The sequence below is a fragment of the Diabrotica virgifera genome, chromosome 3 (genome assembly GCF_917563875.1).
Source record: "Diabrotica virgifera virgifera chromosome 3, PGI_DIABVI_V3a".
Taxonomy (NCBI): Eukaryota; Metazoa; Arthropoda; class Insecta; order Coleoptera; family Chrysomelidae; genus Diabrotica; species Diabrotica virgifera.
The window spans coordinates 31,435,889-31,451,311 of NC_065445.1; the positions used below are offsets into that span (position 1 = coordinate 31,435,889).

Sequence of the window (15,423 nt, forward strand, 5' to 3'; positions counted from 1 at the left end):
CTGTCACAAAAAAATCATAACATGTGATCTGTCTTTAAAAAGACAACCAAATGCAACTATGACAGTAAAATCCTCGCGTTAGAGATTCCATAGTAAATCACGAGGGAAAAACCAGGAAAAAACCTCATGATACTATCCCGACATCGTAAGTATTTGGTCTTACATTTAATTTGCTTTCAAAAACTAATATCAAATTCTGACTTTAATATGTTTAAATTATAAATAATATTAATAATACATAGATACACAATAAGTAATACTAAAATATAAAATATGTACTAACTCGATATGTTATTGACTTACTAATCGTGGTATTTTCTTTCTATTGACTTCCTCTTTCAGTATGGGTAACCACATCTTACTGCATTCTACCGAGGAATTTGCGACACGGACCTTGCACTAAAAAATTTTTTTGCATAAAATTGTTAATTTATGTTTTAAAATGTTATACTCAAAATATTACGTCTTAACAATGAATAGTGTACCTACAACATATAATCAAAGTTCCGCGCCTAAAATTTCCGTTTTAAACAACTTCAAAAGCGAGACCTGGGGTCTGACGTCACAGGCCACTCGTATCGTTTGTCCGTTCGGGGTGGGCTATTGCATTTAATGCAGTTTGCCCATAGATAAATAATATAGTTGAAATATCTTGTTTTACTCTATGGCAAAAATGATTTTTTCTGTGACAGGCAAAATATTAACATTTTATCTCTGTTGACATGTATCAAAAAGTTCTTTTTTATGAAATTACTTTTGTCGTTTCTTGTGTTGAAGAACAAAGAAGAAACAAGTAACTTAAAAATAAACAAAACTTTTAGTAATAAAAGTAAGAGTAACTAAAAAGTATTGGTGCTACTATAGTATGCGGTCTACAGTCGGGTTTCTACTATAGCTTGCGGTCTACCGAGGGATGCGGTGTAAGTATAAGCTGAGATGATAAAGATATTTAACTTGTAAAATTACAATAATGATTCTTCTTATTTATGCGTATTATTAACTTTGTAAAGAAGGATTTTGTTGGCTATGTACACGTTCTATCGGTACGTCTGCTAATCACCATATTCTTTTCTCAGAAGGCTTTGAACACAATAATGAAAGGCTCCAGTAGGTACTAATAAACATTACAATAAAATAAAATCTTTATTATAATGCAAATTACACCGTAATCTTTTCCAGGATATACGAAATCCTTCGATTAGAGGTAGGTAGATCAAACCCTCGGGGTAAACCGTATACTATAATATATTGGTACCAAACTATTGTTATAAACGGTTTAAACATGCTTATTAATAACTCTTACTTATTTGCCCTGACACCTCGCATTTCTCCAATAGAATAGCTTTCACTACATTTTATAAAAGTTGCCACGATGAAGACATCAACGGTAGGTAAGTTAGTCAGATTGACCTTTTGAAAAACCCTCATCCGTCATATTATGCGTTTTAAATTCTTTACAAAGTAGCACTCAACTTTATCAATTTCAGTTTAAAACTAAGCTGATTGGGGAACTACTTATTACAATATATAAGATGAACATAAAATAATACCTAGGAATTTTTCATTAAAGACGATTAAAATGTAACATACCCGTGATACCTACCCTAATCGCGTTGTTTCCGACTAGCTAGCCCGGTTGACCGTGGCCAATAGAAGGACGTTCAAGAGCCTCCTAAGATATTTGAATTTTATAGCATTTTCAAAGCGTCGTAATTAGCGTACGGGTTAAAAATATTTGTTTTTTTTTTCGCATGCAAGCGTTTTAAGATCATGTTACCTTATGTTTTTTAATATCATTTTAATATTTAAAAATTTATGCAAGTCCCCTATTGGTTTCATTTAGCATAATTAGAGCCACTTTTTTGATTTTTCTCTTTTTACTATCTGATCCTTTCAGGACTATACTTGAATCTCTCCACTGAACTCTATGTTAATTATCCCATGCGTGTTGACTGACATATTTTAAATCTATGAAATTCTTTATTTTCAATATAAGACTGATGTTCACTTATTCCAACGTTTAATGGTCTCGATGTTTCACCTAAATAAAATTGTTCGCAGTCCCAAGGTATTTTATAAATGCAATTTTTTGTTCTTTCTTGTTCATTGTTAGGTTTAGTTTTAGATATAATAGATCTCAATGTGTTTGTTGTTTTGAATGTTGTTGAAATGTTGAATTTATTTCCTATTGTTTTAAGTTTCTCGGATAGTCCTTTTATTTATGGTATTGATATTTTCCTCGTATTATTTCTTGTGAATGTTGTAGGATCCCGTTCTAAGTTGTTCTGTTCCATTCGATCCAATCTTGACAATTCCTTATTTATAAACGAAAAAGGATAATCATTTTTTAATAAAATATATGTTAATTATTGTTTTTCTTCTAAAAATGAATTTTCGTTAGAACAAGTAATTTTGGCTCTATCATATAAGGATTTAATGATTCCCTTTTTAACGTTGATGTTGTGATTTGATTTGTAATTGAGATATCTGTTGGTGTGTGTTGGTTTTCTATGTCTATGTTTAAAGAATGAGCTTCTTCTTCTTAAAGCGCTATTCGGTCTTTAGAGACGGCTCTGAAAATTTCATTTGATGTATATCCATACGATTGTCTCGAGTTGCGCAGCCATGATATTCTACGTCTCTCTATGCTTCTCTTTCTTTGAATCTTTCCCTGCATAATCAGTTGGGGAAGTTGTATCTCCCTTCACGTGTAAAATGTCCGAGATATTCCAATTTTCTTGTTTTGATTGTATGTAGTATTTTCATTTCTTTATTCATTTATCTCAGAAACACTTTGTTTGTGAGGTGTTCTGTCCACGATATTTTTAGAATTCTTCTACATACCCACAACTCGAACGATTCGAGTTTTTTATTGATGCCGCATTTAAGGTACAAGCTTCCATTCTATAAAACAAAGTCCTGAAAACGTAGCACCTAGTAAACCTAACACGTAGCTCCATGTTCAAACCTCTTGTTCAAATCACTCTTCTCATTTTGTTAAAATTTGCTTTAGAATTTTTTATTCTGATTTTGACTTCATGGAAGTATCAATTGTGAAGTTGATTATTCTTTCAAGATATGCATATTGGACTAAGCGTTCGACATGGATTCAGTTTATGAGAAGATTTTCGGTATTTCTTTGAGTTTTCGATATTCCTATAATTTTTTTTAACATCCATTATTAGATCGTATATCTATTTAATTCTGGTAATCAGCCTCTGAAGATCTTCAATATTATCGGCTAAAATGACAGTGGTATCCGCATACTTAATGTTATTGGGAACGTCATTTACTGTTATTGCAGCTGTTTCACCCTCAAGAGGATCTTTAGGATTTCTTCCGAGTAGATATTAAAAAGATTTGTCGAAAAATAGGCATCGTTGTCTCATCCCACGTCTTATTTCAATTTGCTTTGACAGCTGTTCCTTAACACTAGTCTTTTTCGCTGCTTATAGTATAAATTCGATATCATCCTGAGGTTATTGTAGGCTATCTTCTTTGATTTCAGAACATTCGTTTGTCGTACTTTATGAAGTGCTTTATTACTACTATAAAACATGCATATATATTTTGATTGATATCCAGGTATTGACCTTTGTATTGGTATATATTAAGAAAATATGAGTAGAATTCTTAAAAAATGTAGAATAAATCTTCTGAAAACGATTCTCAAACTGATCATCATCGTGACAGCTAATAAAATAAATACTTTCACAACAATAGTAGAAAATCAAAAAGGGTTTATATTGGGCGATAAGCCTAATATTCTATATTCGTTGCTAATACCCAAATGAAGCTAGACAAGGGTTGTCACAAGGATTTAGCGTTTATATATAGGCCATGTTACATAAAAACATTCCTGGAACCACGTCAAAGAAGTTGGGTATGCAGATGACCGAGCACTTGCTTTGCTATGAGCCATTAAGAATTAAAGACTACTGAGAAAATATTAACAAACGACCTGGTTACCCGGAAAGATTTTTTCGCCGCTTGAGATTGCATTTCAACGCCGCCAAGATGGAAGTATCTTGCTTTTTTTAAACAACAGACTGGTCAATTACCATTTAAAATCCACTTTGAAAACAGACTCCTTAGCCATACTCAACACACAAAATATGTAGGTGTGACTGTCGATAGAATGCTTTTTCTGAACACTAAGTTTTTAAAGAACATCTTATAAAAAAGACTGTAAAACTTGGAACACAAAATAAACTTCTACAAAAGTTATGCGGTACCACTCCTAATAACACCAAACACTCCATGTATGTTCCTAGAATGTACACACAGGATATTGAAAACATTCCTGGAATATCCTCAAAAGCACAAGAATGTCCCCTAAATGTCCCAGGAAAGTCCTCTGTCAGCATTTTAAACATTCCTTGAATGTCTTGTTGGAACATTCCATGAATGTCTACGAATGTTCTTTGGACATTCACAGTATATTTTTTATACATTCCCTGGATATGGTCGCTGATGTGACATAATACCTCCGATTTGTTTTTTCATTAGTTTTGTAAGAGAGACTAAAAACTTTTTTACAGTCACCTCCTATTTTATATGATATTTTTGACATGTTTTGTAGTAAATTCAACTATCTGTTTACTACAAAACATGTTCAAAATTTACATGTGAAAACAGGAGATGACCCTAAAAATGGTTTTTCGTGAAAAAGCAGATAGGAGGTATTGCCACATCACCGACGATATACCAGAAGTATATGTGGCCATACCAAATAATACATCCTTGATAAACATTTTTATTGCACAAAATGTTGTCATATATTTTTTTCCATAATCATCACTACGATGATGATTCATTGTATTGAATTGTACATTACAATTACAATCTGGTAAAAACTGACCAATGAACAATTTTAATTTAACCTAAATTACTACTGTTCCTTAAAATGAAGAGCTTGCCCCATAGCGTCTCTTATCTAATCTAACAAGATCTTGCACTATTCTAACATATACAGGCACACAAGCACTACGCTCTGCTTTTCACTACCACCTATCACTCAAACTAGTTCAAAAGGCTTTTTCCTCTTCAATCTTCTAGTTTGCCCAGTAGTATCGAGGAGCTGGATTTCCTCAATATTCTTGTAGGTACTTATGAAGTTGTTGCTCGTGACTTCCAACTTTAAAAACAAATCCAGCTGTAAAATATTTATGTGCCTGAAAGCTTTTTTATACTTTCATCGGCTGCTTAGAGTAGAAACTGTGAAACTCCACCAGATATGTATAAATATCTATTATAGTAATTTGGTGGAATGCACTTTATTGTAAAATCCAATTCTGACTGAATTGTATATGGATCTAAATCCCCAATTATTTTCAGCTTCAATAAATATCTAAAACAATAAAAGAAATAATGTTATTGCTTGCAAAATTCATCAATATTGGTAAACATCAGGGAAAAATGAACAGTAAATAAAAATTGTTTCCCTTACCTTTCTCCAACATCTGGAGCTTCCAATAATAATTTTCTTAAATAATCACTTTGCATTGTGGTAAAGTTTATAAAGTTCACAAAATACAGCAAACGAAATACAAATGAATCCAAAATAGACAAAATACGACGAAACAGTGAAAAATAAATATTACAAACATAACCTCTGTATCTTTTTATATGCCATATCGAAACCGAACCAGAAGTCACGTGGTTTGGATGTCCTAATACATAGATACATAGAATTTGAAAATCTAACTCATGCTCTTTCATTTGACACCTGTAGAATGGTTCTAACATCATTTTTTTCTGACTTATGTTATTGCAAAAAAAAGTTCTCTGGGATAAACAATTTGAATAAAATTTAAACAGTTGAATAAATCGCTTTGAAATTTTTGTCAGATTATGTTAAGTACCAAAGAAACCTCATTTGACAAAAATTTCTAAGCTATTCATTTATTTTTACAATAGTTATAGCGAAATTAATTATTGTTTCAATTTCGACCTTTTTTCGCAATTATATTAACAATAAATGAATATATCAAACTTTGTAATACGTCATTTTAAAGCTTTTTCCATGCACTCGAATATGTGTGTACAAAAAAAACCTAAGTTTCACTGTTTTCCATTGATTTGAAAAAAAAGGAAAAAATGCCGTTTTTGTCATTAAGTTGTTTATAAATAAAAATGGCCACCAGATCCTACGCAGGAAATAGTTACAATTTGTTCTTAGAAGTATTATATTACCTGTCGACAAAACGCATCAGTAATATCGCATATTAAACGCAGACAGATGAGACGTTTTCAATCAACAAAGTTGCAATAATAGTTGGTGTATTTTGGGTAAACTTGATACGCAGTTAATGAAACATGAATCAACATTCGCTGCTGGCAGTCTATCTATCACCGGATCCTTCCAGAATTGCCAGTTTTATGTAAATTCCAACCAAATAATGTTATGTAGCTATAACCAAGATAGTTATCGTTCACAATAGCTTAGCTCAGTCTTCCAAGGTGTGTGTTCGTCTTGTCCTAATCTTAGATATGAACTGAATTACTGGTTTCAATCTTACTTGGATAATAGGAAACAACTGATTAGAGCAAATGATACAGACTCTAGTCTCAAAAATGTTGTATGTGGGGTACCACAAGGTTCAGTATTGGGTCCTCTACTTTTCCTTATCTTTATTAATGACATCACTAGCTTAAAAATCGATGGAAAAGTTTTTCTTTTTGCTGATGATACCAGTATCACTTGGAGCAACTCAAATATCGCAACTCTTCATGCTACTATAACTTCTGATCTACTTACAATAAAATCTTGGTCCGATTCAAATTTACTCTCTTTTAACGTAGATAAAACAGTAGCATTGTCCTATAAAGGAGCTCTTCAACCCTTACCTCTTCATAACAGCCAGATCAGTATCGTTGATTCTGTAAAGTTTCTTGGTATTTTTTTAGATACCAATCTGAAATGGTCCCTTCATATTGATGTGTTAAGCAAAAAACTATCCTCAGCTTGCTTTGCAATAAGATCTGTTTCGAAGGAAATGAATTTAGCCTCTTCCAAAATAACATATTTTTCTTTGTTCGAGTCACATCTTCGATATGGTCTCCCTTTTTGGGGTTCTGGTACGGCTGCCCAATCTGATGTTATTTTTAAATTACAAAAAAGAGCAATAAGATATCTGTTTGGCCTCAGAAGAACAACACATTGCAGAAGCTACTTCAAAGATCACAGGATTCTAACACTACCTTCTTTATATATTTTAGAAACTGTTTGCTTAATTCGTAAACATCTACATGTCTTTCCAGCAAGACCTAGACATGACTATTCCACCAGAAATTCTACCTTTGACATCTATTTACCGATCCCGTCCAGTGAGTTAGTAAAGAAATCTATATTATATTCTGCAAAAAAACTTTACAACCATCTCCCTCTACAACTTAAATCTGCAACATCTTTCCCCAAGTTCCGTAAAATGACTAAAGCCTATTTATCTGAAAGACCATATTATTCAACAGCAGAGTTTCTTAACCAATAACTAAGAAAGTACAGTATTCTTATTTATAAGTATAATCTTAATCTATATTTGAGTGTCATATGCAGCAGCTTAACTTAACTTATTAAATTTCTTAAGGAGGGGGTATGGTTTGAAATCAACATATCAAACACATTTTTGTGAATTTTTTTCGAAACTATGGTAGAATTATTTTATTTTTAAATTAAATAAACACATTAAGTACAATTCAAAGAATATTTAAGAAAAAATTCAATCCAAAATATAAGATAAGCCATTGGCGACAAATTTTGGCAGGCAGCTCAAAAAAATGGATTTTGCGGTGGACATCAGAACTCATCACTGGATTATACGAAACAAAAAATTCAAAAAGATTTTATTAGCTTATGAGTTTCACGAGGTAACAACGTCGAGTTTTTTTTTATTTTTAATGATTTTTGAATTTTTGGTCGCACTCAAAAGTCAAAAATACGAAATTTTTGATAAAAATTTTGTGAAAACCAACAGATTTAATATTGTTGAACAAAAAATAAGCACAAAACGAAAAATATCTCGACGTTGTTACCTCACGAAATGTCTAAAGAAAATCTGTGCAAAATATCAGGTAGATCGGCCGAGTAGTTTTTCAGTTACAATGTCCACCGCATTTGAAAAAGCAGTTTTGAGAAAAATGCGTTTAAAGTTTTGACAACTGCATCTTCATCTTCTTATTTGTCTGCCAAATCGTAGAGTGATGCACATTGGAATATGTTTTTTGAATCGAGGAGTAATCTACAAAAGAGAAGGCGAACAGTTGTTTAACGTTTCTCACTACGCTCCGGCGTGCAGGCGCGAAGCCGCGGCAAAGCGAGTCGAAGGTAGGGATATTCAACACCCTGTATCTCTGGTAATTTTACTCCGATTATTTTGAAATTTTCAGAGAGTATTCTTGAAAGTATGCACTTTTATTTGAAAGAATAAAAAAATTTTAATATTTCAAACCATACCCCCTCCTTAAGGTAGATTATGCAATTTGCAAATTTTTTTTAATTTTTGCAATAGATTGTTACTGTTTTTTTGTTTCTCTTCATTATTTTTATTTATATAGACGATTTATATCATTTTAGTAAATTGTATTTGTTATTTGTTATTGTTCTTATTTATGATTCTTGTAAGCTTTGTCTATAAAATTGTTAAATTTTTCATGACAGTAAAGCATATTTCTATTCTATTCTAACTCTGAAAATTTAGAATGGAAGCAAACAAAACAATATTTTTAACCAATCATGTTTATTGTTCAATAAAGATATAATAAAAATGTGACTTATTAATGCCCGGTTGCACCAACAGATCTTAAGCTTAAGTCGGGAATATCATAAGAACGAACATAATATAATTATAATATATTACAATAAGAATACATAATATAACAATAGATATAATTGATAATAAGGTAATAATCTAAAATTATGGTGCAACGTAAGTGATACTCAAGGAGGCCCTATCTCTAAGTAGAGCTTAGCTAAGCTAGAGCTTAAGATCTGTTGGTGCAACCAGGCATAAATACATTAACAAATATATCCAAATTCTTGCCAAAAACTAAAAATTTTTAAATTATACTTGGCGATGGCTTATCGGTTTGATGGTAACTTCTTGATGTCGAATAGTACAGCTGTTGACTTGTAGACCTGGGCAGATGTTGTGGCCCTAGGTCCCTGCAGCTACGGTCGTGGTGGTGTTGTAGATGTTGGGTGCTGCTGTCTATCTAGATGCATCCATGATGCATCCTGTTGTCTTCGCCTTATAGTTCCATCACCGGTGAGGATGGCTTGAAGCTCCCGAAGGGAGAAAGGTTGATTTCTTTCCAAAAACCCAAGAGAATAGGTGTTGATGGATAAATAAATCTAATATTCAAAGTTTTTATTTTCAGTTTGTGTCGGCGAGTAGGGATGAAGTGTCACTGTCATATCAGAGAAACACACAACACAGAACATGAAATTTGAAATAACGACTATGGAACACAAGATTAGATCAAATGCTAGAATGTAAGATTATGAAGTATGTTCAGTATGACTTAGATGAAAAGAGAGTTGCCTATAGAATGGGCGCCAAACAGGTTTTTAACAGAAAAACAAGTTAAAACGAATACAGAAGATAATTATTAATGATATATTAAAGAAAATAAAGTAAAATAATTATTTAAGAAAAATAGCAAAGATGTGACGTTTGTAACGTTACAAAGTTTGGCAAAGGATGACGAGAATACGGAAAGATGCTGTTAACAATTGAATTTTTATAACATAATAATTGTACCCGTAAATAGATAGATGGATAGTTTTGTTATTAAGAAGTTATCAATTTTTTGTCTTTAAGCTTGTGCAGGCCATAAAGTGCACTTACTGCACTCAGAGGCATTGTATACTATTATGTAGTTGGTAGCTAAGCAATAAAATCACAATTATGAACTAGTATGACATAAAATATATAAGGTTCCGCCTCTGTGCAAGGATAGCTCAGAGCAAACCACGTTCTTTACCTCTTTGGTGCTTTCTGAATTAATTCAGTTTGTTTTTGTTTTGCAGCCCATATAAATCACATCAGAGAAGTGGCCGGTGTGGATAGCGTCGGTATTGGAGCAGGATACGACGGCATAAACTAGTAAGTACATTTTGCCCGTTCACTTTTTCTATAAATTATTTTAAACTTGCTCTGAACAGTGGCGATTTTTTTATTTTATATTGACTTATTAATCGTCTCTTGTGAACACTAAGTATCTTTACAGATTTTATTTGAATTTTAATATAGGCAAGTGGCGCACCCCCAAAAAATAGATACTGATCCAAACCAAGTATAATCGATTCTTTTTAATATCTAAAGTCCGGATTATAAGCATTTTGCTTTTTTTGCTTATTATTAGGATATGTTGCTTATCTTTGTTTATTTTGTTTCTTATGATAAACAATAGTTAAATTTCATGTATTACTTCCTGTCTTAAGCAAAATTCTATAATTATACAGAGCTATAAAACCCTAATAATTCAATAAACCATAAGAATTTTAATCCCTTAGGCTTAGGAGATAAACGGGAAAACCAATCGTTATACCTGTCCATGTAATAAATTAATATTTGTCTGAAGAAAGCCCAAATTTATTATACTGTTGTAAAATATTTTCGGTAGTATCGGTACACTTGTCTAAATTTAAATATCTACGCACCCATCTGCAGATGTTGAAAGAACTTTTTCTACGTATAAATAATATTTCTACAGATAGAAGATACAGCTTAGTGTTGTAAAATACTTTTCGGTAGTATCGGTACATTTGTCTAAATTTAAATATCTACGCACCCATCTGCAGATGTTGAAAGAACTTTTTCTACGTACATATAAATAATATGTCTACAGATAGAAGATACAGCTTATTGTTGTAAAATACTTTTCGGTAGTATCGGTACATTTGTCTAAATTTAAATATCTACGCACCCATCTGCAGATGTTGAAAGAACTTTTTCTACGTCTAAATAATATGTCTACAGATAGAAGACAAAGCTTTTTACATGAAAATTTTGAAAACATATTGTTAATTGTTTTTATGCTAATGGTCATGAATAAAAAATATATTAATATGTTAATCATTTTTCGATTTTTTTATTATATTATAGTTTAACACTTTTGTAATTTTTTAATTATTGTTAATAAGACGATAATTAAAAATAAATATAATGTAATGTTAATGTCCTTTATTCATATTTATATTATATCCATGTTTACTTACAGGTTTTTTTTTCTTGAACCTTGCTTATTTCATAAAAACTTTGCTTATTTTTGCGTCATTTTTTGCTTATATAAGTGCTTATTTTGACCTTTCTGTCATGCTTATAATCCGGGCTTTAATAATATCATTTAAAACAAAAAAACCTTTTTTTTTTGTACGAGTGAAATGATGAACAAGTTTTTATTGATAACATAACAATTGAAGGGTCAGGGGGGAAAACGCTAACAAATCAATTGGAAGTTCTGTCCGACAAAGTTTTAAACTATTCCACAATTAAGACTTCCCCTGTTCCAGTGTTCCCGTACATTACAGTTTCACAAAGTGTCACATAACCACGTTGTTAATATGAGTGCTTCAATCAAGTTTGGAATCCAGGGTTACCTCTAGAAACTAGATCCAATTAATTATTTCTAGTTCTTTCTAGAAATGGAAAACACAATAAAAGAAAGAAAAGTACAATATCTCGGACATTTTATGAGAGGCGAAATATACAATATCTTGAGACCTATAATTCAAAGAAAAATAGAGAGTAGGAGAAGTGTAAGAAGGAGTTCCTACCTGATCCTTGTTGAAGAACCTGAGAGAATGGTTTGTATGCAGCTCAAGACAATTATTCAGAGCAGCTTGGTCAAAGGTCAAAATAGCCATGATGATTGCCAACCTTAAGCTTTAAAGTCTGCTACTTTAATTTTCTGTTGACAGATAGGCTCTCTTTCAGACACTAATTAAATTCTCTATGTAATGAAGGACATATCGCATCTGATCCGCAACAGTATTGGAAAATTTTCCCTTAGTCACTATTACAATATCTTCTGCGAAACCCTAGACCCAGATACCTTGCTGCTAAGTCGATTAATCAAGTCATCAACGATTATATTCCATAATGTTGGTGACAATACACCTCCTTGGGTTATTCGCTTTTAACTCCAGTCTGTTAAAAACTAATCATTCTAAGCCAGTTAAACTTCTGGAATCTGGAATCTATTAATAATACATAAATAAAGAAGAATGAAAAAGGCCAATGACTAAAAACACCGCTAACTTACATTATTATGCTTCCAATTGGATTTCTCCTTTTTTTTTTCAAAAAATATATTGATTTTTTAACCGTAACTTTTTATTTTTTATCTTAGAAAGTTCGGTAAAAAAGAGTTTTGTAGGTTTTTACAAGATTTATAAGCGTATTAATATTAAATCTTATTAAAATCCTCAGTCGCAAAAAGAGGTGACTTTGAAAGGGTTGGTAAAGGTGGCTTTTTCATGTTATTACAAGTTTTAATTGTCAATAGCTCACTCAATTTTTGCTCACTCAAAAAAAAATTTTTGCAAACCAGGATCTTGTTAATGAAATAAGCTACAATTTTATATTTAAACATATTTGCGTATTGCTGATGGTAATCTATTCTGAAGAAAAGGCCATTTTTTTCCAAACTACAAAAATTCGTTATTCGCTTTTAACTCCATTTTTTTTAAACTAATCATTCTAAGACGGTCAAACGTGTAGAACCTATTAATAATACATAAATAAGGAAGACTAAATAAGGTCAATGACTAATTTTAATTAGGATGGTGATTAGGAGGTTGCTTCCAGTCACTTTTTCGGCGAAAAAATAGGGACTGACATTCTTTTCATTATAAGTCACTTAATTTTTGAGCTAGAGACTTTTTTTATTTCTGGAGATAGATATTTTTAAATACTTTAAATTAGTTTAAACAAGTTATCCTCGAAAAAATGCATAGTTTTCCCGTCTTTGACTTTAAAACTACAATATTTAGAAAAATACCAGGTTTTTGTAAAAAGTATATTTTAAAATACAAGGGTCACAATACAAAACGTTTTCGGATTAAAAAATCCATCAGTAGTGTTTAAAAGCCCTAAAATTAAGTATAACTTAATTAATTGAGATAAAAGTTAAAAAATTGACAGAGGTTTTAAAAAAACAAGAGGCCATACTTACAAAAATTGCATGCCTGAGCCACCAAAATGTATTGGGTAAAAACCCTTTAAATGTAAACGATTTACCTAATTGTTTTACATATTTATATAAAATTCATGTGATGTCAAAGATATGCCTGGATGTTACCCAGGGCAACACAGGACTGTAGCGACGTGATTGAAATTTTTTTTTAAACCTCACATATTGGATTTTAATGGCCAACTGACAACTGAATTCAAGAGCAACCCAAAATGACATTAAGAATTGTCACCTAGTAACCTAGGTTAAAAACCTAGTTATATCCTTATATCCTATAGGGAAATGTAACCTAGTTATATCATTACTTCAGCCACAACGTTTAAAGATTATTTTAATATTTAAGATAAAATAAATATTAAAATAAAAAATAAAAAAAAATCTTTAAACGTTATATACATACTTTATAATATAATTCCAAGATATCTTCTCTCAGCTTGATATCTCGTGCAAGTTGATATAAACCGGCTACTCGTTCCATACAGAAACTGGAATCTATTCGGACACAAGGAAATTGTACTTCTCGACTTAATCACAATTTCGTCTCAAACACGAATCTGCTTCCACGGCCACCAAACTAACCACTTTACACAAAAATACTACTTTCGAACTGGACTACTTGCTTCCGATCTTAATTACACAATAAATTATTTTTCTCTCCTCAATCTGAGACTCACCACTCTATTCCCCTGCCATCGGTCTCCTCTCCAATCACAAGCATTCTCCACCCACCATATCCCTATTTTTTCTTAAGGACAATTATTAGTCTTGTATACAAATTTTATGTCTTGTCAATTTCCAGGAGATATTAAAATTAAATTTTACTTACATTCTAGAAAAACCCTCTATTCTAAACTAAACAAAATTGTTTTTTGTTTGACTACCATCGTTTTTTTTTAGGAAACCATTTAGAAACATTGTCTATTGGTTCACTCCAATGCGGCACATTAACTTTCTAAAACGACCGTATTTTAGTTCATTGTTTTGAAATGTATAAATCCGTTCATAGAAACTTTACCACTAGACTTCCACTCTTCCACGAAACACTGTTTACGGCTAAATTATTTTATTTACAAATTTTGGTCATATACACGGCGATGAAAATTTATGATATCGTGGTCTTTGACATAAAATTAATTCTCTGAATTCTCCCCATAAAAATTATTTAACAGTATATAAATTGTAAATTATGATTCGGGAGTGCTCCTAGTAGCATTTAACGTGTCTTGGTTTGTTTATTTCTACTGCATCTTGATTGTAAATTTAGTATAGTTATATTATATTATTTTCATATACAGCTATAAAATATTAGGTAGGTATTTGGATTTTATAGCATAACTTAATTTTCTATATTTCCAATATGATGTTAAAGTTGGTTTTCAAAAAAAAAAGAGATCGATCCATTCCTGATGCTCTTTATTACGGTGGTTTTATCCAATTTTAGGGCTTTTTTCGCTATTGGAATTTTTAAAGCTTAGTTATGTCGATCCTCGTTAATTTTTCGAAAATTCTTTACATTCCCTTTTATACCGAATGCTGCTGTGTCGGGTTTTATTAATTTGGTAAATACGGTCCCATCAGAATTGGGCTGTACTGGAATAAAATAGGAGGAAATAAGACATTTTTCATTTCCTCTGCCAGTGACGTTACAACGATATATTTAATTGAGAAATGTGATCGGAATTATATTATAGATTCCTTCAACAGCGATCTTTTGTGTTGTTTTAGTATCTGCTCTTGTTAATCTTACAAAACAGACAAAAATTATTCATAATTAAGTATTATAAAACAAACAGTAAAAAACAAAAGAAATTACAAAAAGCTTAAAACATGATTTATCCAAAACAACTATTAGTCCAGGTTGTGAGGCCGCTACCGTGTGAACAATTTTCTGATTTGTTTTTTTTTTTGAGAAAATCGGAAAATCGGAAGGGTACCGGGTGAAATTTTTTTAATTTTCTCATGTCATTTTAAACAAAAAAGATATCTTGTCATTTTTCTCAAAAGTTAACAATTTTCCAGTTATAAATGATTTAAAATCTGAAAAATGCTAAAATACTCATTTTTGAAGCTTGAAATATGTAAATTATTATTTTTAAGTTTTTCAAGTGACTAAATTGAAGTTTAAACATTCAGTTTCAATATTCTGATGAGTAATCCTCCGGGAACATGGTGAACCTATACGAAAACTTTAACCCACCATCTTGGGCCACGAATGTATGTCAACAC

The 15,423-nt window shown here is 31.5% G+C and overlaps 1 protein-coding gene across 2 annotated transcripts in view; it reads left to right on the forward strand.

Moving 5' to 3' along the window:
* The window catches only part of LOC114324245 (dipeptidase 1), a 996,635-nt gene that overhangs the window by 964,713 nt on the left and 16,499 nt on the right, over window positions 1-15,423 (forward strand). For both annotated transcript variants that reach the window (XM_050646393.1, XM_028272037.2), the window contains one exon: window positions 10,031-10,106. In XM_050646393.1, the coding sequence (XP_050502350.1) occupies window positions 10,031-10,106 (76 nt within the window). The remainder of the gene's footprint in view (window positions 1-10,030; window positions 10,107-15,423) is intronic.